Source organism: Pristiophorus japonicus, chromosome 18 (assembly GCF_044704955.1).
Source record: "Pristiophorus japonicus isolate sPriJap1 chromosome 18, sPriJap1.hap1, whole genome shotgun sequence".
Taxonomy (NCBI): domain Eukaryota; kingdom Metazoa; phylum Chordata; class Chondrichthyes; family Pristiophoridae; genus Pristiophorus; species Pristiophorus japonicus.
Genome location: NC_091994.1, coordinates 110,921,424 through 110,946,094, shown reverse-complemented (window position 1 = coordinate 110,946,094; position 24,671 = coordinate 110,921,424). Strand labels below are relative to the sequence as shown.

Below are 24,671 nucleotides of genomic sequence, written 5' to 3'. Positions count from 1 at the left end.
TGCCGTTCAATCCCTAATTTAGATGGAGAGTCATCAAAGGGTTAAAACGCGACGTGAATTGTTTTCATAATGTCCCTGTTTTAAATCTATAATTAATGTGAAGTTTCAATACTTAGACACCGAAACATCCAGAAACTGTCACGTAGTCTGAGATAGAAAGACAGAGCATGAAATAAGCAGTGACTCTTCGACACATCCTGTCAGTTTATATCTTTTTTTTCAAACGTGAAACCTTTTGAAATTTAATCTTCCATTTTCTTTTGCTTTTTCAAAAAAAAATTAGGAATGGATTGTCATCAGATAAGCCAGGTGCTGTTACTGATGACGTGAATATTTACCAGAAGTACATTGCCAGGTATGCAAATTTTATATTCTATAAAAAAGTTTTTTTTTAAAGGAAACACAACCTGCTTTTATTGTCCTGTGTTGGCTGCATTTCATAGTCATTTAGTAATTTGCAAAACACACCAATTGGCATATTTTGCACGGAGGTTCTCATAGAATGGAGGACGAGGTGATGCAGCATGTTCGAACACTGTCCCCTTTATCTCTGTGTCCGCCCAGGTACATGGCTGGAAGGTTACACATGTTAAAAGTCCTGCTTGAAGGTATGCAGTGCTCAGTGAAGGCTAGTCCACAGCACAAAATTGTCCTCAAACCTGCGAGTCTTGAGTGAGTGAGGCCGTGAGCATCATGGATTAGAAGTGCAGAGACCACACTGGTGCCACGCGCAGGGGTACTTCTCTCAGGCTGGGACACTCTACCTGACTTCACCAAGAACACAAATCGGAACAGAACCATTCACAAATCATAGGCAGTCCCTCGGAATCGAGGAAGACTAGCTTCCACTCTTAGAATGAGTCCTTAGGTGACTGAACAGTCCAATACGAGAGCCACAGTCCCTGTCACAGGTGGGACAGATAGTCGTTGAGGGAAGGGGTGGGTGGGACTGGTTTGCCGCACGCTCTTTCCGCTGCCTGCGCTTGTTTTCTGCATGCTCTCGGCGATGAGACTCGAGGTGCTCAGCGCCCTCCCGAATGCACTTCCTCCACTTAGGGCGGTCTTTGGCCAGGGACTCCGAGCTGGCTGAATAACTAGCGAGGCGGCTTTTGTTTTCCCGTGGCGTTTGTAAGTCAACGCGGCATGTCCAAACTGACCGTCTCCACGTCCCACTCTGCCCATCTTGAGCCATGTCCAGGTGGAAGTTGCAAGGATCTAAATTTTTAACGCAATCACGATTGTCGAGAGAAGTTTCCCCGAGTTTCAACTGTGTGGATACATACAGGGTCATTTTAACTTCTGGACAAAAGTGTAAAATGGGCGTTATCAGCTCAGCCAGCAGTTAAACATCTCTCCCGATTCTTGCATAGGATATACGGCACAGAAACAGGCCATTCGGCCCAACCAGTCCATGCCGGTGTTTATGCTCCACTCGAGCCTCCTCCTGTCTTTCCTCATCTAACTCTATCCACATAATCCTCTATTCCCTTCTCCCCCATAAGCTTGTCTAGCCTCCCCTTAAATGCATCGATACTATTCGCTTCAACCTCTCCCTGTGGCAGCGAGTTCCACATTCTCACCGCTCTCTGGGTAAAGAAGTTCCTTCTGAATTCCCGATTGGATTTCTTGGTGACTATCTTATATTGATGGCCTCTAGTTATGCTCTTCCCCACAAGTGGAAACACTCTCTCTGTATCCACTCTATCAAAACCTTTCATCATTTTAAAGACCTCTATTAGGTCATCTCTCAGCCTTCTTTTTTCAAGAGAAAAGAGACCCAGCCTGTTCATCCTTTCCTGATAGGTGTACCCAACGCATTTCTGGTATAATCTTTGTTTCTATTGAAGATACTTCACTATCGTCCAAAGTCAAAATTGCCCCCGATAGGGTATAACGGGACAATTCTCCCATCTCCCCAGACACAAAGACCAGGGGAATAAAGGGGTCAGAGCTCCCAGTCTGCTTAGACTCCGCCTCTGTACATTCCCCTGGGATTATCCAGAGCTTCCCCGAGGGAGCAGGAGCTGGGCCTGGACCTGGAGTAAACGATGCTCGCGCAGGTCTGCAGATAAGGTGGGAGGGGCGCCCTGAACCTTATCTTCCTGAGACTCCTCTCATTGGGTGGCCTAACCCAAGGGCAGCCCAGTGACACCTGGCATTGTGTCCTTCTCCCCCCTCCCCCACTCCGCCATTGACCAGAGGACATGGGACAGGCCAAAGATGGGCAGGCAAGTTGACATTTTAATTGCCCTCCCGGAATATTTAGAGGCCTGCAGGACATTCTGCTGCTGCTTATCAGCAGGGAGAAGGCCTCATTGCCAGGAGCCCGAGTACAGCGGCAGGCCCAATTTTCATCCCCCCTCTGCCAGCCCCAGGGAGGGAGGGCAAGACTGGAAAACTGGCCCCTCTCCATTTTAGATCAGTTCCCATACGGCCAAAGGACAGAACATTCAAACGGTAAAGCCGACTTGGCTCCAGATGAAACTTTCATTGTGGCCAAGTGTTAAACAGGTATTTGTTGGATTGACTCCAAGGCAGTAAAAGAGTGCCAACCTGTTCTTCTATCCCAAGCTGAATTCGGGAAGCCTCCGACCTTTTGCTTGAATTCATTCACCTGCTGTCCAATTCACACAGACACCGATAGGACCATTGTGTGCGAGAGGCTTGCTGCGCTATCGGTTGTGATCCAGGCTCAAAAATGTGACTGCATTGGCTGTCTTAGAACTGGCAAGAAAATCTGGTGTGCGCCTGAATGGAACCATTGTCTGGCCTGCCCACCTTGGACAGCCCTGTGCTGACCCACTGCTCCTGGTGGAGTGAGGAGAGGAGGGGGACATCACCCCCAGATCTGTGCTGAACCTCACTGTTTCAGCTCAAAGAACCAGCCACTGCAAATGTCCCAGCATTAGCATTAGGACGAGCACGAGCATTGTGGTTAGAGCCATAGTATATAATGGCACGATAACTGCTTGTGGTAGTTCTCCATTGATATTGCTGGAATATAATGGGGAGGACTGTGATGTTATCCACCTTGGTAGGAAAAGTAGAAAAGCAGAGTATTTTTTGAATGGTGAAAGATTGGGAAATGTTGGAGTTCCGAGGGACCTGGGTGTCCTTGTACACCAATCACTGAAAGTTAACATGCTGGTACAGCAAGCAATTAAGAAACAAATGATATGTTGGCCTTTATTACAAGAGGATTTGAGTATAAGAGTAAAGACGTCTTACTGCAATTGTATAGGGCCCTGGTGAGACCGCACCTGGAGTATTGTGCACAGTTTTGGTCTCCTTACCCAAGGAAGGATATACTTGCCATTGAGGGAGTGCAACGAAGGTTTACCAGACTGATTCATAAGAACGTAAGAAATAGGAGCAGGAGTAGGCCATATGGCCCCTCGAGCCTGCTCCGCCATTTAATACGATCATGGCTGATCCGATCATGGACTCAGGTCCACTTCCCTACCCACTCCCCATAACCCCTTATTCCCTTATCGGTTAAGATCCTGGGATGGGAAGATTGTCCTATGAGGAGAGATTGAGTTGACTAGGCCTATATTCTCTAGAGTTTAGAAGAATGAGAGATGGTCTCATTGAAACATTCAACATTCTTACAGGGCTTGACAGGGTAGATGCAGGGAGGATGTTTCCCCCGGACTGGAGTGTCTAGAACCAGGGGTCACAGTCTCAGAATAAGGAGTTGGCCATTTAGGACTGAGATGAGGAGAAACTTCTTCACTCAGAGGATGGTGAATCTTTTGAATTCTCTGCCCCAGAAAGCTGTGGCGGCTCAGTCTTTGAGTATATTCAAGACAGAGATCGATAGATTTTTGGATATTAAGGGAATCAAGGGATATGGGGATAGTGCAGGAAAGTGGAGTTGAGGTAGAAGATCTGCCGTGATTTTATTGAATGGCGGAGCAGGCTCGAGGGGCCGAATGGCCTACTCCTAATGCTTATGTTCTTCTGTTAGGGATATGGACTGTCAGCACTGGACTTTTACGGACACTGCTGCGTGGATTAGATGGCATTGTTGAGATCAGGTTGTCTATAGTGGTCCTGCTGCTGGGGATCGGGACCCTTGCGTTGGGCCTGAATCTAGAAGAATGCAAGAACATGCAAGCTGTATCTGGCTGAAGCAGAGCTGCGCATAACACAGGGAGAGCAAAGCTATTGCAGCAGCGATCTAATCCCCACCTTTACTGGAGCTGCACTGGTCCAAAGTCAAAACAAAGACTAGAATACATACCTACAAAATGCAGGCGTTAAAATATCGACCACAACTTCTCGGACACATACACAAGAAATAGGAGCAGGGGGTCGGCCATTCGGCCCCTCGAGCCTGCTCCACCATTCAATAAGATCGTGGCTGATCTGATCCTGGCCTCAACGCCACTTCCCCGCCCGCTCTCCATAACCCTTGACTCCCTTATCGTTCAAAACTCTGTCGATCTCCACCTTAAATATACTCAATGACCCAGCCTCCACAGCTCTCTGGGGCAGAGAATTCCAAAGATTCACGAGCCTCTGAGAGAAGAAATTCCTCCTCATTTCCGTTTTAAATGGGCGGCCCCTTATTCTGAAACTACACCCCCTAGTTCTAGATTCTCCCACGAGGGGAAACATCCTCTCTGCATCTACCCTGTCGAGCCCCCTCAGAATCTTATACGTTTCAATAAGATCACCTCTCATTCTTCTAAACTCCAATGAGTACAGGCCCAACCTGCATCTCAGGAATCAATCTCGTGGCCCTTCTCTGAACTACAATAAGATCACGGCTGATCTTTGTCCTCAACTCCACTTTCCCACCCGATCCCTTGATTCTCTTAAAGTGTCCAAAAAAATTCCCTTAGCGTCCCAAAAAAATAAAGAGAGAGAATCAGGACGAGCATTTTGACACCACAGTTTTATGTGTAACTGTATGCTACGGAGGAAGAAGTAGGAAGGATTGTTTTTCCGGATAGTTGCTGTGGCTGAGACACGCACGGAAACGCCAGGGTTTCATATCAGATGGGCCTGCTGTATTTATTTCAGGGTTAGGACCTTGTAGAGAGAGAAATGTGCTCCTGATACAAGTTTAACTAAATATTTGCCGCAAACAGACACAGTAGCCTGCAAGAAAATCCAGGAGCTGATTCCATTTAGGACAGAGATTTAATTAAGGAATTTCTAATGAGGCCTCACTTGCATCTGCCAAGGCCCTCTGTTTTGATATTTGCTCTGCATAATACATAAAATTTGTCTAAACATCTCCACGCTGATGGTCGAACTGGTACGAGATAAGCCGCGATTTTGTTTCAATTTCCTCATTTGAAGCACTCAGACACGGCAAATGTTGCTCCGATGCTTCAGGACTGTTTTGAGACTGGCCTTGAAAGATTGCCTCTAATTTGATGAGGCACCGAGATTTCGAGAAGTAGTAGGGGGAAACACCCAAATCTTCTGACTCAGTATTTTTGACGTCTGCCCCTTAACTCCGTTAATTCAAAGGGTTTTATGCCACCCTCCAGACTGGAGTTTTTTTTTTATATAGATGTCAAAATGCCTGTATTGTAGTCATTTGAGATCTGTAGCAATCACTGTGTCATTACATCATTAATATTTAATTGTCAGCGAATATAATCAGCCAATTAGACTGATGTGGTGCAGATGAAATTGTCCAGGGGCCAATGCCATCATAAAATGAGAACTGCATTTCATGTGTTTTTTTTTGCTTTAAAACCATTTAATGTGCCCAAAATACAGAAGCTTTGGTATTCAATTAGCTAAATGAACTCTGCAGTGTGATCGCTAAAAAGCAACCACGAGATAATCTCCTTTTTGAAAAAATAAATCTCTTAGTTAGCTTTTTCCTGTGGATTTTACTGCCTTGGCAGATGGTGCTTTTGGCAGGGGCAATCCAAATGTTTATCTGTATGTTTTTCATTATAATTGAGGGGGTTCGACAGCCCATCATTGTCAATATGCGATGAGTCTGGGAGTGCACTGAGAGTGCATAACTTTCTGGCACAGGACTACAAGAAATGCTTACATTTGACGGCAAAAATACCGAGTTGGAGGATAAACACGCATATGCTTTGCTAACGTCGGTCTAAAATATTCATTACGCCAAGGTTAGAGGGCCCGCCATTTGAAATGAACACCACAGTAGCTAGTTACGAGTTTTATAGTAACTTTGAACATGCCAGTTTAAATTTAACTACTTGCAGCCAGTGACTGACAAGTGCAGTGTCTGCTGCAGGAACCCTTTGATGTTTGGGAAAAGGGGAAGGATTGGAAGTTTGATAAAACAATGCGCGTTTATGGATGCTGTATTGTATTTGCTTCATGGGCTCTTTGTTCAAGAATTCATAGCAACATGTTGCTGTTAAGAACTGACAGAGAATGCTGGAAATCTCAGCAGTTAATAAGAGAGTCGCGGGTTATGGGGAGCGGGCGGGGAAGTGGAGTTGAGGCCAAGATCAGATCAGCCGTGATCTTATTGAATGGCAGAGCAGGCTCGAGGGGCCGTATGGCCGACTCCTGTTCCTAATTCTTATGTTCTTATTCAGGTCAGGCAGCATCTGTGGAGAGAGAAACACCGAGATAACGTTTCGGGTCGGTGACCCTTGGTCAGAACTGGAAAAGTTTGAGATGTAACAGATTCTTAAGGAAGTGCAAGGGTAGGGAAAGGGGGAGGGGAGGGAAGAACAAAAGGGGAGGTCGGTGATAGGGCAGAATTGGAGATTAGAGAGACAAAAGTGTTGTGAGCAAAAATGAGATGGTAATGGAACGAGATGGGGTGTGAATGACGGACTCATCACCAGCTGCCATGGGAAAGAGAAAAAGAAAGGACGGGGAGGTTTTTTTTTTAAAATGCATAAATGACCGATGCAGCATCAGGGATGGCCGAGTATCGTGGTCGGTGGAGCACTGAAGACTCAGAACATGAGCGTCACTAGAACTCGAGTGCCTTTCATGGGCTGGGTTTGAGAGTGGAAGCAGTGAGGAGAGGCGGAAACTGCTCAGCTTCACTTGTTCCGTGTGCTGTCCAGTTACTAATTGAGGGTGTTTAATTATGCTAGCTCAAGGGACAGCTCATCTCACTTCAATTAAGAAAGGAAGACTTCCATTTATATAGCGCCTTTCACGACCATCGGAAGTACCAAAGCTCTTTACAACGAATTAAGTACTTTTTGATGTGTAACCTCCTTTAAGACACCAATAAAAACCGACCTCTTTGACCAAACTTTTGGTCATCTGTCCTAATTTCTCCTTATGTGGCTCAGTGTAAAATTTTTGTCTTATAACACTCTTGGCAATCACCTTGGGACGTTTTACTACGTTAAAGGCGCTATATAAATACAAGTTGTTGTAGTCACTGTTGTAATGTGGGAAACGCAGCAGCCAATTTGCGCATAGCAAGCTCCCACAAACAGCAATGTGATAATGACCAGATAATCTGTTTTTAGTGATGTTGATTGAGGGATAAACATTGGCCAGGACACTGGGGATAACTCCCCTGCTCTTCTTTGAAATAGTGTCATGGGATCTTTTATGTCCACCTGAGAGGGCAGACGGCACCTCGGTTTAACGTCTCATTCAAAAGACAGCACCTCCGACAGTGCGGCGCTCCATCGGCACTGCACTGGGAGTGTCAGCCTAGATTTTTGTGCTCAAGTCTCTGGAGTGGGACTTGAATCCACAACCTTCTGACTCCGAGGCGAGGGTGCTGCCCACTGAGCCACGGCTGATGGGGCCCCAGAAGGAAGTAGGGTTCCAAGAAGATTTTCTCATGGGTTTGCGTATGAGTCGGTACAGGGTTACACCTCGCAGTGGGCTTGCCACCACCCACCAAAGACAGGTTCACAGCCTGAAGGATAATATTCCCCAACAGTGTTGTGGGGTGTCTCAGTGTGAGATGGAATCTCCCTGGTGAGGCTTGAACTCACAATCCTCTCTGCCAGAATCATCATCATAGGCAGTCCCTCGGAATCGAGGAAGACTTGCTTCTACTCTGAAAATGAGTCCTTAGGTGGCTGAACAGTCCAATACGAGAGCTACAGACTCTTGTCGCAGGTGGGGCAGATTGTCGTTGAAGGAAGGGGTGGGTGGGAATGGTTTGCCGCACGCTCCTTCCGCTGCCTGCACTTGTTTTCTGCATGCTCTTGGGGATGAGACTCGAGGTGCTCAGCGCCCTCCTGGATGCACTTCCTTCACTTAGGGCGGTCTTTGGCCAGAGACTCCCAGGTGTCGATGGGGATGTTGCACTTTATCAGAGAGGCTTTGAGGGTGCCTTTGTAACATTTCCACTGCCCACCTTTGGCTCATTTGCCATGAAGGAGTTCCGAGTAGAACGCTTGCTTTGGGCGTCTCGTGTCTGGCATGCGGACAATGTGGCCTGCCCTAACTTCAGGACTGAATTCATCTCACATTAAATTGCTTTACATGCTGTTGCGTTAGTAAATATTAACTGCGACCTCCAACGTGGGCGGGTAGGCTGTGCCCCCTTTAAAGTTGCGGCTGTAGACAGCGCACCACTATTATTCGAGTTATTTTGTTCCTGACACACAGGCACTATGGTTGCCCATTGATCAGTAAGATACACTAACCAATTCCTGAAATGTTTCGTTTATTCATTCACGGGATGTGGGCGTCGCTGGCAAAGCCGGCATTTATTGCCCATCTCTAATTGCCCCTTGAGAAGATGGTGGTGAGACAACTGAGTGGGTCTGGTGAGACATTTCAGGGGAGGGGGCAGTTGAATTTCAGAGTCAACCACATTGCTGTGGGTCTGCAGTCACAAATAGGCCAGACCGGCAGCAGATTTCCTTCTCTAAAGGAAATTAGTGAACCAGATGGGTTTTTACGACACTCTTACAGACACTAGATTTTTTATTCCAGATTTATTTAATTAACTGAATTTAAATTCCCCAGCTGCTGTGGTGGGATTTGAACTCGGGTGTCTGGATCATTAGTCCAGGCTTCTGGATAACTGGTCCAGTAACATAAGCACTATGTTACTCTACCGTACCCTACAGTAGATAATGGAAACGAGCAGAGGCCCTAAACTTTGGTCTTGGGTAGAAGGTGCAGTATTGGAGACATAACCAATGTGCTGCCGTACCCTTGCGTCCTTGGGAAGCGGGCACCATTGGCGAGGCTGCGTTTATTGCATGGGTCAGCGTCACGGAAGTCAGGTGTAGGGGCGGGTGGTTCTTTCCCTGAAGTTCATGAGTGAGCCGAGTCGGCTTTTAACCATGGTCGGCTTTTACAGATTAGCCCGCAGATTGCTAAATTCATTTTGTCACCAGTTCCCAAGGTGGGACTTGATCCCACGCACCTCTGGTCTCTGCCAAACGAAAGCACTTGGGGGGAAAAAAACCTTTTGTTTTCAAAATTGGCATTTCGTACCTCAGCTGCGTCGCTGAGACTCTGGCTCCACCATCGTTCCGCCACTCCTTGCAAAGAGGGAGGTGTGTCGAGAACAAATTGCATTTGAATGCTGTCCAAAAGTTATTTTTTTTGTAAAGCCCTTGCAGTGAGTGAGGCTTGACACAGGCCCACATCCCACAGGTTTACCGATGGCTCATTTCAGTCGGGTGCACAGGGAGTTCGAGCAACAACAGCTGGCACTGAATTTATGAAAACTGTCGGCTGAATTGTTAAAAATATATATATTTCCCATCTTTAACCAACAGTTTCCCAGATACACCCATAAACATTAATTTCCTGTTTTTACTTCTTCCTTCAAGCTACGAGTTCCAGATATGACAGTTTTAATGATAATGTAGTAATTTTTCCAACTTTATTAAGAGACTCAGAACGGGGGGGGTGTGGAGGGGTGGGGGTTGAAGCAAATGTATCTCGGCCTTGGAGAGATTACCGGTTATGCAAAATAAATATTGTCATAGAAGGCGAAATACAATAACAGCATTTAGTAAAAGGATTTAGGATTTAAATATGAAAATAAAGGTTTCTGAGGGGAAATATAATCCGGCCTTTATGGCTGTTTAATACTGAAAGGTGCTTTGAGATGTTTGAAAGAGAACGTTGGGAATTCCTGCTAGCCCATGTCAACTGTAAAAGCCCTGGTGGATTTGCACATCTTGTTACAACTTGCTCTTTTTCCAGTTGGTAAGGTACATCTTTAATTTAATGTTGTGGTTGTGTCAAATGTAAATAAACAGAGTAATTGAGCTGGTTTTGCATATTTGGCGCACCATATTGTCACAGGGAGTCCACTGTCAGCAGAAAAAGGGGTGGAAGATAATTAATTGGAACAGAAAGGATGGGCAGCAGGCCAAGAGAGTTACGAGGGTGGGGGCGGAGATGAATTCCTCTGCCCATTATTTGTAGCGAAATCATAAATCCCTTCTTCGTCAACTCGTTTGTGGTTTAGCAGGCAGCTTGCACACGAACCAGATCTCCCGGAATGGCCAATGTGCTAACCTGGACCATCAGCGGGTCAGACACCTATCTGGTCTGCTCTTGCGTCCCGTTCATTACATCCCACTATACACGAGGCTAGTGTGCGCTCCACTCCAAGTCACATTCAGCCATTCAGCCCCTCGAGCTTGTTCCGCTATTCAATCAGATCAATGGGCTGACCTGCAACCTAATACCAAACGCCCGCCTTTGGCCCACACCCCTTAATCCCTTTGGTTAACAAAAATCTATCAATCGCAGTCTCACCGAGGAGGTCTCTCTTCCCATTCCCTCTCACGATAATGGATTGGGGGGGGGGGGGGGGTCAAGGGTTATGGGGAGCGGGCGGGAAAGTGGAGTTGAGGCCAAGATCAGATCAACCATGATCTTATTGAATGGCGGAGCAGGCTCGAGGGGCCATGTGGCCAACTCCTGCTCCTGTTTCTTATGTTCTTGTGTTCCTATTCCCTTCCAATCCACAGAACTTCTGTCCAAGTATTAAAATATGACTTCTTTCATTATTCATGACTCTAGTCATCAAACACTAAATGTTATCAGTATATTGTCCTGGGAAAGTTTTTTTTTTAATATTACAATATTTCGATTTCATTTAATCAGAAATTCAGTCCCATTTAGAGAAGTTTAAATTGCAGTTATTTCATTACATTCCCGTCTCACGCAGCCAAATGTGGCCGTGAATTCTGGAGCTCAGTCCACAGTCACACCATGACACTGTCTAGTCTGCTGTTCCCGTACATCCTTCCACAGGAGCTTAGGATTTGTTGAAAGGCAACAGTGGAGAGTTCGTAAACTACGTTCGCTTGGTGTGGGCTGCCCCTTGTTGCGCTTTCCATCGCATTCTGACACACGGTGTAAGCATTGTAAACTCAGGGATGGCAGGACCGACAAAAATCTGGATCAGGTGAAGCTTCTGATAGCAGAGTCCCCACAGTTTGTCCTCAAATTGAGCCGCGGAAAGCAGTCACCGCTCAGTCGGCGTGGAGTCGACAACAATCGCGGCATTGCACTCATTTTTTTGTGGGGGGGGGGGTGGTGCGGTGGACGTTCCCACCCCATCGACCCCCTCTCCGCCCCGTGTGGGAAATTGCCCAGCGGGAGCTGATGGGCCACCGCACGGTGTCCCCGACTGTTTCCCCCGGCGAGAAGCTGCCTGAGGCTGGGCAGGGCGCGTCCGCCCTTAAAGGGGAGGGCGCACTGCCGCGGTCGCCATTTTATTTTAATTGTCGGCCCAGACAATGGCGGCCACGAGTTCGGCCGGGCCACCCACAGGCAGCCCTGCACACCGCCTCCCCCCTCTGGGCCCGGCCGAAACCCTCCCTGGTGGCCCAGTGTTTGCCACTAAAGTCATCAGCACGGCACAACAGAATGCTGGAAATATAGAGCCGGTTCAGCAGCATGTGTGAGGGCAAAGCGTGGGTTAACCTTTCAACAAAACTCCCATTTTCAAAAAAATATATTTTTTTTACAGTCAGAAGTGGAAGTTGCCCAAATTTCCAAGCGGCTGCATTCATTTGTTTTGGGTGGGGGGGGCTAATTTTACGTCATTTGGCAGTTCCCCTCTCCTCCCCCACCCGCTCTGATTAGCTTGTCTTATCTAGTGATGCACTAGTCCAGTTGCAGGGGAATACGCTGCTCTTTATTTGGAGATAGTTAAAGAGGTTCCAGGCGGGACATATTAGCCAAATTGCCCAGTTAGCAGAAAATGTTCTGCCCCATTATCTTGCAGCAGAAGTAATCTCCCTCACCTGGAACGCCACCATTAGTTTACAAGCACAGCAATCAGGGAGCAGGCCGTCCCTTGAAATCGGAGTTGGCAGGAAATCAGAGGGGAGTGCAAATGCACGGGCATTAGAAAACCGATAAATGAAACATTTCAAATTCTTAAATAGAAGTAATCACGGGTTTAATTTTGATGGAACATGCAAGCGTGCATTCGAACTGTTGAAATAAGGATGTATTCAGAGGCCTGTGCCTTGCTTATTACAAGGATACCAAGCTCAGAGCTGCTCGCGATGGCAACCTCAATTGGAATTCGTTTGAGTTCTTCATAGCCTGAGATTGAACGAAATTGAATCACTTTTTAAAGTTTTAAAACATCACATACAGCAGCTCCACTTCTGCTGACTGAATTCCACCCACGACGCATTGGCCACAGATCAAACCTGATGCTAATTGTTGCATTGTCAAGTACAGATTGTTTCTGACCAGAAGGGTCTCTAATTGATGCAATCAATGAAGTAAGGGCACAAATTTGAAATCATTATTTTTTTTCCTCTAAATTACTGACCTGCATTTTTAGGATCGCCCAGTTGTTATTTATGCGCGGTGCCTGTCGTGTGTGTAAAGGTGTCCCAGTTCCCTGATCTTAGTGCCCAATGCTCATCAAAGAGGAAGCTGAGAGAATTTAAATTCAGTTAATGAAATTACAGGATTGTCATTTAAAAACTCATCTGGTTCACTAATGCTAATACACTGCTTTGGGTACTGTTGAGGGGAATGACTCATCAGGGGAGGGCAGCAGCAGCCAAGTTCATGGCACCGTGGCTGGCTCTGCTGCACAGGAGGGCAAGAAAAAGAGTGGGAGAGCGATAGTGATAGGGGATTCAATTGTGAGGGGAATAGATAGGCGTTTCTGCGGCCGCAACCGAGACTCCAGGATGGTATGTTGCCTCCCTGGTGCAAGGGTCAAGGATGTCTCGGAGCGGGTGCAGGACATTCTGAAATGGGAGGGAGAACAGCCAGTTGTCGTGGTGCACATTGGTACCAACGACATAGGCAAAAAAAGGGATGAGGTCCTACGAAACGAATTTAAGGAGCTAGGAGCTAAATTAAAAAGTAGGACCTCAAAAGTAGTAATCTCGGGATTGCTACCAGTGCCACGTGATAGTCAGAGTAGGAATCGCAGGATAGCGCAGATGAATACGTGGCTTGAGCAGTGGTGCTGCAGGGAGGGATTCAAATTCCTGGGGCATTGGGACCGGTTCTGGGGGAGGTGGGACCAGTACAAACCGGACGGTCTGCACCTGGGCAGGACTGGAACCAATGTCCTCGGGGGAGTGTTTGCTAGTGCTGTTGGGGAGGATTTAAACTAATATGGCAGGGGGATGGGAACCAATGCAGGGAGACAGAGGGAAACAAAAAGGAGCCAAAAGCAAAAGACAGAAAGGAGATGAGGAAAAGTGTAGGGCAGAGAAACCCAAGGCAAAGAACAAAAAGGGCCACTGTACAGCAAAATTCTAAAAGGACAAAGGGTGTTAATAAAACAAGCCTGAAGGCTTTGTGTCTTAATGCAAGGAGTATCCGCAATAAGGTGGATGAATTAATTGTGCAAATAGATGTTAACAAATATGATGTGATTGGGATTACGGAGACGTGGCTCCAGGATGATCAGGGCTGGGAACTCAACATTCAGGGGTATTCAACATTCAGGAAGGATAGAATAAAAGGAAAAGGAGGTGGGGTAGCATTGCTGGTTAAAGAAGAGATTAATGCAATAGTTAGGAAAGACATTAGCTTGGATGATGTGGAATCTATATGGGTAGAGCTGCAGAACACCAAAGGGCAAAAAACGTTAGTAGGAGTTGTGTACAGACCTCCAAACAGTAATAGGGATGTTGGGGAGGGCATCAAACAGGAAATTAGGGGTGCATGCAATAAAGGTGTAGCAGTTATAATGGGTGACTTTAATATGCACATAGATTGGGCTAGCCAAACTGGAAGCAATACGGTGGAGGAGGATTTCCTGGAGTGCATAAGGGATGGTTTTCTAGACCAATATGTTGAGGAACCAACTAGGGGGGAGGCCATCTTGGACTGGGTGTTGTGTAATGAGAGAGGATTAATTAGCAATCTCATTGTGCGAGGCCCCTTGGGGAAGAGTGACCATAATATGGTGGAATTCTGCATTAGGATGGAGAATGAAACAGTAAATTCAGAGACCATGGTCCAGAACTTAAAGAAGGGTAACTTTGAAGGTATGAGGCGAGAATTGGCTAGGATAGATTGGCGAATGATACTTAGGGGGTTGACTGTGGATGGGCAATGGCAGACATTTAGAGACCGCATGGATGAAGTACAACAATTGTACATTCCTGTCTGGCGTAAAAATAAAAAGGGGAAGGTGGCTCAACCGTGGCTATCTAGGGAAATCAGGGATAGTATTAAAGCCAAGGAAGTGGCATACAAATTGGCCAGAAATAGCAGCGAACCTGGGGACTGGGAGAAATTTAGAACTCAGCAGAGGAGGACAAAGGGTTTGATTAGGACAGGGAAAATGGAGTACGAGAAGAAGCTTGCAGGGAACATTAAGGCGGATTGCAAAAGTTTCTATAGGTATGTAAAGAGAAAAAGGTTGGTGAAGACAAACGTAGGTCCCCTGCAGTCAGAATCAGGGGAAGTCATAACGGGGAACAAAGAAATGGCGGATCAATTGAACAAGTACTTTGGTTCGGTATTCACTAAGGAGGATACAAACAACCTTCCGGATATAAAAGGGGTCAGAGGGTCTAGTAAGGAAGAGGAACTGAGGGAAATCTTTATTAGTCGGGAAATTGTGTTGGGGAAATTGATGGGATTGAAGGCAGATAAATCCCCAGGGCCTGATGGCCTGCATCCTAGAGTACTTAAGGAGGTGGCCTTGGAAATAGCGGATGCATTGACAGTCATTTTCCAACATTCCATTGACTCTGGATCAGTTCCTATGGAGTGGAGGGTAGCCAATGTAACCCCACTTTTTAAAAAAGGAGGGAGAGAGAAAACAGGGAATTATAGACCGGTCAGCCTGACCTCAGTAGTGGGTAAAATGATGGAATCAATTATTAAGGATGTCATAGCAGTGCATCTGGAAAATGGTGACATGATAGGTCCAAGTCAGCATGGATTTGTGAAAGGGAAATCATGCTTGACAAATCTTCTGGAATTTTTTGAGGATGTTTCCAGTAAAGTGGACAAAGGAGAACCAGTTGATGTGGTATATTTGGACTTTCAGAAGGCTTTCGACAAGGTCCCACACAAGAGATTAATGTGCAAAGTTAAAGCACATGGGATTGGGGGTAGTGTGCTGACGTGGATTGAGAACTGGTTGTCAGACAGGAAGCAAAGAGTAGGAGTAAACGGGTACTTTTCAGAATGGCAGGCAGTGACTAGTGGAGTGCCGCAAGGTTCTGTGCTGGGGCCCCAGCTGTTTACATTGTACATTAATGATTTAGACGAGGGGATTAAATGCAGTATCTCCAAATTTGCGGATGATACTAAGTTGGGTGGCAGTGTGAGCTGCGAGGAGGATGCTATTAGGCTGCAGAGTGACTTGGATAGGTTAGGTGAGTGGGCAAATGCATGGCAGATGAAGTATAATGTGGATAAATGTGAGGTTATCCACTTTGGTGGTAAAAACAGAGAGACAGACTATTATCTGAATGGTGACAGATTAGGAAAAGGGGAGGTGCAACGAGACCTGGGTGTCATGGTACATCAGTCATTGAAGGTTGGCATGCAGGTACAGCAGGCGGTTAAGAAAGCAAATGGCATGTTGGCCTTCATAGCGAGGGGATTTGAATACAGGGGCAGGGAGGTGTTGCTACAGTTGTACAGGGCCTTGGTGAGGCCACACCTGGAGTATTGTGTACAGTTTTGGTCTCCTAACTTGAGGAAGGACATTCTTGCTATTGAGGGAGTGCAGCGAAGGTTCACCAGACTGATTCCCGGGATGGCGGGACTGACCTATCAAGAAAGATTGGATCAATTGGGCTTGTATTCACTGGAGTTCAGAAGAATGAGAGGGGACCTCATAGAAACGTTTAAAATTCTGACGGGTTTAGACAGGTTAGATGCAGAAAGAATGTTCCCAATGTTGGGGAAGTCCAGAACCAGGGGTCACAGTCTGAGGATAAGGGGTAAGCCATTTAGGACCGAGATGAGGAGAAACTTCTTCACCCAGAGAGTGGTGAACCTGTGGAATTCTCTACCACAGAAAGTAGTTGAGGCCAATTCACTAAATATATTCAAAAGGGAGTTAGATGAAGTCCTTACTACTCGGGGGATCAAGGGTTATGGCGAGAAAGCAGGAAGGGGGTACTGAAGTTTCATGTTCAGCCATGAACTCATTGAATGGCGGTGCAGGCTAGAAGGGCTGAATGGCCTGCTCCTGCACCTATTTTCTATGTTTCTATGTTTCTATGAAATCTGCCGCCCTTACCCGGTCTGGCCTATATGTGACTCCAGACCCACAGCAACGTGGTTGAATCTTAACTGCCCTCTGAAATGGCCCAGCGAGCCACTCAGATGTACCAAACCACAGCTACAAAGGACAGCGGTTCAAGAAGGCGGCTCACCACCTTCTCCTGGGCAATAAATGCTGGCCTTGCCAGCGACACCCACATCCCAGGAACAAATAAGTTTTTAAAAAACCCATTGTAAACAGACCTGGGTTCAGCTCTCCATATTTCATTCCCGGCCTCCACTGGGAGCTCTGTCCTGATGGCACATCAAGATAAGGGAGACTCCATGTGGGGGTTGTCAGGACGAGACTGCATCCTTCGAATCTGAGCCGCAAACTGTTGGAACACTCATAAGTTGCATCCCTGTGCCATCTACATGTCATTTTTTTGAAATAAGCTTGTCCAGCGATTAAATTAGTTACTTCAATTTTACAAGACATGTATTTTTCTTTACAAGCTGGTCGGAATATTGTGTAGTGAAATACTAGCTACATGGCATCGCTGTAATTACCACCCACAATGCACTGAATGCAGACACACTGGTATTCATTAGGTGCATGTCACACGCTGGATTCGTCAGGATAGCATTACCTGATTGAGAACATTAGGAAGGCGATTGTGTTTGTGAATAAGCTCCTCTAATTTGCTGTCTTTTTAATGGACCCAAGGTCTTCCTCTCAGCTTATCCCAGCAGCAGAATCAGACAGGTTGAAGTACAATTACAGCTCGGGTTTGAAGTGCAGCGTGTAAAATTACGAATAACTATTTTCCGTGTGCCACTTATGAATTATGAATTGCGAGGACAGTTTTGTGCTGTAGACTCACGTCCGCAGGAGGGTGGATTGGAAAAAGGATAAACTGACTCCACTTTAGAACCATTACTGGCATTGGGAGAGGAGGTTGTCAGCTCCGACGGGATTTATGTCCAGGTCACTGAGTGGAAGGACAGTATTCTAACAAACTGTGTCTCTCAGTCTCTTTTGTTGACAAACCAGCTCTATATTTATTACCATTTCTCAGTAATAGTTTGAACAAAGCCTTCCCTGCCCAGCACTCACGGCAATCGTTCGCTCTGTCATCATCCAGTGTGGCAACTCGACACATTCCCCACCCGTTCCCACCCCCGGCCCTATCAGATCGGTCCCAGCGATGGGGCGGAAGAGTTAATGCTGAATATCACCGTGCGAGACAGGTCATTTCCTTTTTATTGTGTCCAAACATCCTCTTCCACCGTAGTTTTAAGGAAATCCATGTATAACTCCTGCAAATATTAACACGCCCCCAGAGACTCACTCCATATATTAACAACTCCAGTGACCCCCTCCAGATATTAACACCCCAGTGACCCCCTCCAAATATTAACACCGTCAGTGACCCCCTCCATATATTAACACCCCAGTGACCCCCTCCAGATATTAACACCTCCAGTGACCCCCGTCATATATTAACACCCCAGTGACCCCCTCCAAATATTAACACCTCCAGTGACCCCCGTCATATATTAACACCCCAGTGACCCCCTCCAGATATTAACACCCCAGTGACCCCCGTTATATATTAACCCCCCAGTGACCCCCTCCATATATTAACCCCCCAGTGACCCCCATCATATATTAACCCCCCAGTGACCCCTTCCCGCTATTAACATCCTTGGAGCCCCACCACAAATATTAACACATTCCCAGACACCCACTGCAAATATTAACCCCCCAGTGACCCCCTCCATACATTAACACCCCAGTGACCCCCTGCAAATATGTAAATACAATGCTATTATTACTGAAAGTGGTTTATGACTGCACAGCAACAGAAATAATGAGCTGTGCAGATAACAAAATAAATATGCAGAACAATTCCCAAAGGCAGGAATCCGACCATGGCGAGGATCCTTGTGGAGACCCCTAGTCCAGGGGTGCCATTATCAAAATAAGTCGTCTCAGAACCCAACAGTGACATTTTACAAGGTGCGCTGTGCTTTCCTGGGGCTTGACCGACCCGATATTAAATTAATGATGTGTCCTGTCTCGATTTCTGCATTGACTCCCTCCGATCTCTTTCCATTAACTCTTTAAAGTTGCAGTATTCTTGGCCTCTTTATGTATTTTTGTTAAGAACAATTGGCTACAACAGTAACACACACCAGTTTCCCCCTCACCCCCCAATCCCCCTCCCCACCCCCACCCCCAGGTCTTTTCTTTTTGTAACTGTTCCCTCCTGAGCTCTTGATGTTTTAAAGTTATTTATATTTTATTGCAGTAATCTACCTGCTGACGGCCTCCACCCCAAATCACCCCATCTACTCAGAGATTGCTGGTTGGTTGATTTTTATTTTCATGGAAATGACCTGAAATTGTGAAGGTGATGGGTGGAAGGGATGCTACAGCTGTAAAGCTGCCGCGGCAGTAATCATTTCACTCACATTCCTACTGCTGCTCTCTCAGCTCAAGGACACAACTGCCCGGCTGTCTTTGAACCAATGAAATCAGCCAACAGAGATGAGCAAGTAGATGTGTTGAAACGGGGGACACTGTTGCTTTAAGTGAATTCACCGATTAGAATGACGTGTTCCGTAACTGACACATCCATAATCCCTCACTACCCCTCTGGTCCCCATGACTTCATTTTTTTTAGAAAGACTTGCATTTCTGTGGCGCCTTTCACGACCACCGGACGTCTCAAAGCGCTTTACAGCCAATGAAGTACTTTTTGAAGTGTAGTCACTGTTGTAATGTGGAAAATGCGGTAGCCAACTTGCGCACAGCAAGCTCCCACAAACACCAACGTGATAATGATGCCGATAATCTGTTTTTTTTTTGTTATGTTGATTGAGGGATAAATATTGTCCGGGAATAACTCCCCTGCTCTTCTTGGAAATAGTGCCATAGGATCTTTTACATCCACCTGAGAGAGCAGACGGGGCCTCGGTTTAACGTCTCATCCAAAAGACGGCACCTCCGACAGTGCGGCACTCCCTCAGCACCGCACTGGGAGGGCCAGCCTAGATTTATGTGCTCAAGTGCCTGGAATGGGACTTGAACCCACAACCTTCTGACTCAGAGGCGAGGGTGCTGCCCACTGAGCCACAGCTGACATCTGGGAGGCGTGAGCTTGGGGCCAGGGGCCCAGGGGCAGCACGGGCCAGCCCAAACTGCGATATGTGTGTGCACTAGGTCTGTGCAGCAGAGCAGATCTCCAGTTGTTTTGGGTAACCCTTGCCACTGGACCAAGACCTGGCTCTGTCAAGCCAGTGTGGTGGCTGGTGTGCAACGGCCACCACACGTTAAAAAAATCCACACACAGACATCTTCCACCCTTTAGGATGTAGTTCGGGATCTGGAATATTAGGTCCTTCATTGGAACTTATCCTTTTTTGGCGTGGAAGCAAGTCATCCTCGTTTCGAGGGACCGCCTATTATGATGATGACACCTTTATCCGGCCCCGGCCCCCCACTCCCTCCCACCGCTGCCCCTACTCTTTCTCTGCTAGTTCAATGCAGGGGTTCCCAACCCTCCAGGGGTCTCCCGGAGTCTCCCACCATTAAAGTTGATCTCCAGGACACCGCTGTAAGCAAACCCTGGGGAACGAGCGTGAGGGTTTTTGTTAGTTATAAAGATATTGGAGATGGAAGAAGCAGGGCTGTTTGACGGTTAAGAATAATCCAATTAGGTAACAAAGAGTCTGTTTGCGCTATGATTGGTGGGGGAAGGCAGTGATTGCTGTGTCAAGTCACCAATGTGGGGGCGGGACTTTTGGAAGCAGTGGATCATGTGATAACCTCCAGGAATAGGTCCAACCAGAGTTGGCAACTGTTAGGCCGGAGGAAAGTGGCCTCCCCAAGCACTGCTGTCCTCCATTTCTATTTTTCCCATCGAGTACCAGTCTCCGCAGGCCAGCTGGGCTCCCCCTGTGTAAGTACAGAAGCCTGATTGCTGAGGGGTGCAGCCACACGGGAGAGTTGTACTGTATTTGCTTCATGGGTTTTTTGCTTAAGAATTCATAGCAACACATCACTATTAAGAACCAGTTGGTTTATGAGCAAAAGGTTTAACAATCACACCACACATTACCGGTTCATCTACCAGGCTCACAACCACCTGCCTCATTGTGGATCTTCTGAACCCAAATGGCTGGGGTTTTATGGAGTCTTGTGAACATCACGTGACTGGCTAAGCCACTCACAATTCAACAGCTCTACAACTATTTTAAAGTTGAATAGTAAATCAAGTGCCCCCTGATTACAGGGGGGGGGGGGGGGCACTAAAACCAACAAAATAAACCAATTAAACTTAGGACGTTAATGGATCAAATTAATATGTGGTTGCCGGGGGTGATGATGCACTCCAGTCCCTCCGGTGCCCACCTCTCGCGGAAGGCCACGAGAGTACCGGTGGACACCGCGTGCTCCACCTCCAGGGACACCCTGGTTCAGATGTAACTGCACAAGAGAGGCAGGCAATCGGGCTGAACATCAACAGCTCCACAAACCTATGAGCATGCTCACCGGTGCATACATTGCAATAGCAGACTGCCCATGTTTAGCTGGTGTGACCCATTGTGTCAAATTTCTACAATGCCATCGGTTCTCCACAGGTCGGACCATTTAAAACTAGTTGGGGGTGGAGACCTGTCGGAGACGCTCCTCCAACTTGGCAACACTTTTGCTTTTTATGGGTGTGGGTGGAGCTGCAGAATACCAAAGGGCAGAAAACGCTAATGGGAGTTGTGTACAGACCACCAAACAGTAGTAGTGAGGTTGGGGACAGCATCAAACAAGAAATAAGGGATGTGTGCAATAAAGGTACAGCAGTAATCATGGGCGACATTAATCTACATATTGATTGGACTAACCAAACTGGTAGCAATGCGGTGGAGGAGGATTTCCTGAAGTGTATTAGGGATGGTTTTCCAGACCAATATGTCGAGGAACCAACCAGAGAGCTGGCCATCCTAGACTGGGTGATCTGTAATGAGAAGGGACTAATTAGCAATCTTGTTGTGCGAGGCCGCTTGGGGAAGAGTGACCATAATATGGTAGAATACTTTATTAAGATGGAGAGTGACACAGTTAATTCGGAAACTAGGGTCCTGAACGTAAGGAAAGGTAACTTCGATGGTATGAGGCGTGAATTGGCTAGAATAGACTGGCAAATGATACTTAAAGGGTTGACGGTGGATAAGCAATGGCAAACATTTAAAGATCACATGGATGAACTTCAGCAACTGTACATCACTGTCTGGAGTAAAAATAAAACGGGGAAGGTGGCTTAACCGTGGCTAACAAGGGAAATTAAGGATATTGTTAAAACCAAGGAAGAGGCATATAAATTGGCTAGAAAAAGCAACAAACCTGAGGACTGGGAGAAATTTAGAATTCAGCAGAGGAGGACTAAGGGTTTAATTAAGAGGGGGAAAATAGAGTACGCGAGGAAGCTTGCAGCGAATATAAAAACTGACTGCAAAAGCTTCTATAAATAGGTGAAGAGAAAAAGCTTAGTGAAGACAAACGTAGGTCCCTTGCAGTCAGATTCAGGTGAATTTATAATGGGGAACAAAGAAATGGCAGACCAATTGAACAAATACTTCGGTTCTGTCTTCCGAATGTACTAGGGGACAGTGGGTCTAGTGACAAAGAGGAACTGAAGGATATCCTTATTAGGCGGGAAATTGTGTTAGGGAAATTGATGGGATTGAAGGCCGATAAATCCCCGGTGCCTGATAGCCTGCATCCCAGAGTACTTAAGGAAGTGGCTGTAGAAATAGTGGATACATTGGTAATCATTTTCCAACAGTCTATCGAGTCTGGATCAGTTTCTATGGACTGGAGGGTAGCTAATGTAACACCACTTTTTAAAAAAGGAGGGAGAGAGAAAACGGGTAATTATAGACTGGTTAGCCTGACATCAGTAGTGGGGAAAATGTTGAAATCAATCATTAAGGATGAAATAGCAGTGCATTTGGAAAGCAGTGACAGGATCGGTCCAAGTCAGCATGGATTTATGAAAGGGAAATCATGCTTGACGAATCTTCTGGAATTTTTTGAGGATGTAACTAGCAGAGTGGACAAGGGAGAACCAGTGGATATGGTGCATTTGGACTTTCAAAAGGCTTTTGACAAGGTTCCGCACAAGAGATTGGTGTGCAAAATTGGTGTGGGGGTAATGTATTGACGTGGATAGAGAACTGGTTGGCAGAGAGGAAGCAGAGAGTCGGGATAAACTGGTTCTTTTCAGAATGGCAGGCAGTGACTAGTGGAGTGCCGCAGGGCTCAGTGCTGGGACCCCAGCTCTTTACAATATACATTAATGATTTAGATGAAGGAATTGAGTGTAATATCTCCAAGTTTGCAGATGACACTAAACTGGGTGGTGATGTGAGCTGTGAGGGGGACGCTAAGAGGCTGCAGGGTGACTTAGACAGGTTAGGTGAGTGGGCAAATGCATGGCAGATGCAGTATAATGTGGATAAATGTGAGGTTATCCATTTTGGGGGCAAAAACACCAAGGCAGAATATTATCTGAATGGCAGCAGATTAGGAAAAGGGGAGGTGCAACGAGACCTGGGTGTCATGGTTCATCAGTCATTGAAAGTTGGCATGCAGCTACAGCAGGAGGTGAGGAAGGCAAATGGTATGTTGGCCTTCATAGCTAGGGGATTTGAGTATAGGAGCAGAGAGGTCTTACTGCAGTTGTACAGGCCTCACCTGGAATATTGTGTTCAGTTTTGGTCTCCTAATCTGAGGAAGGACGTTCTTGCTATTGAGGGAGTGCAGCGAAGGTTCACCAGACTGATTCCAGGAATAGCTGGACTGTCATATGAGGAGAGACTGGATCTTTAGTCACTGGAGTTTAGAATGATGAGAGGGGACCTCATAGAAACGTATAAGATTCTGACAGGACTGGACAGGTTAGATGCGGGAAGAATGTTCCTGATGTTGGGGAAGTCCAGAACCAGGGGACACAGTCTAAGGATAAGGGGTAGGCCATTGAGATGAGGAGAAACTTCTTCACTCAGAGAGTTGTTAACCTGTGGAATTCCCTGCTGCAGTGAGTTGTTGAGGCCAGTTCATTGGATATATTCAAGAGGGAGTTAGATGTGGCCCATACGGCTAAAGGGATCAAAGGGTATGGAGAGAAAGCAGGAAAGGGGTACTGAGGGAGTGATCAGCCATGATCATATTGAATGGCGGTGCAGGCTTGAAGGGCCGAATGGCCTACTCCTGCACCTATTTTCTATGTTTAGTAAACTCTAAACTATCAGCAGTTACTAAGGACAGTACTATCAACAGGCATTGTATATTTAATGAGGACTCCATGGTGACATCATTAGCTTAGTAACAGTATCCCCAGGAACCAGCGGGACCCAATTTGTGAGGCATTTGTCCTCGATGCCCGCTGCCTCTGATTGCACCTTGCTATTGTGCCACCTGCAATGCAAAAAAACACAAAGCCAGGCCGTGTTGCTACGTTCCCAGCTTAGCAACAGGGCTCACTGCACTCTGGCACTCAACAACAACAACTTGTATTTATATAGCACCTCTCACGTAGCAAAACATCCCAAGGCGCTTCACAGGAGTGTTATCAAACAAAATTTGATGCTGAGCCACATACGGAGATATTATATTAGGACACTTGGTTTTAAGGAGCGTCTTAAAAGAGATTAGAGAGGTTTAGGGAGGGAGTTCCAGAGCTTGGGGCCCAGGCAACTGAAGACACGGCCACCAATGGTGGAGCGATTAAAATGGGGGATGCTCAAGAGGGCAGAATTGGCTGAGCGCAGACATCTCGGGGAGTTGTGGGGCTGGAGGAGATTACAGAGATAGGGAGGGGCGAGGCCACGGAGGGATTTGAAACAAGGATGAGAATTTTAAAATCGAGGCTTGCTTCCCTCATCTTAATAGGATTGTTATAATGCTACAGATAATTATTAAAAGGTAAAAATAGATGCGAGAGAACTGGTCTTCCTATGAGTAATATATATTATCTAACCCTTCTCCAGAATAAAATTCAAATAGCTGCTTTAAAATAGCCAGC

The 24,671-nt window shown here is 46.5% G+C and overlaps 1 protein-coding gene across 5 annotated transcripts in view; it reads left to right on the top strand.

The window, feature by feature from the left end:
• The window catches only part of casz1 (castor zinc finger 1), a 520,923-nt gene that overhangs the window by 401,343 nt on the left and 94,909 nt on the right, over window positions 1-24,671 (top strand). For 3 of the 5 annotated variants that reach the window (XM_070860578.1, XM_070860581.1, XM_070860577.1), the window contains 2 exons: window positions 284-355; window positions 18,897-18,953. In XM_070860578.1, coding sequence (XP_070716679.1) covers window positions 284-355; window positions 18,897-18,953 — 129 coding nt within the window. The remainder of the gene's footprint in view (window positions 1-283; window positions 356-18,896; window positions 18,954-24,671) is intronic. The other 2 variants (XM_070860582.1, XM_070860583.1) reach the window with 1 other exon arrangement.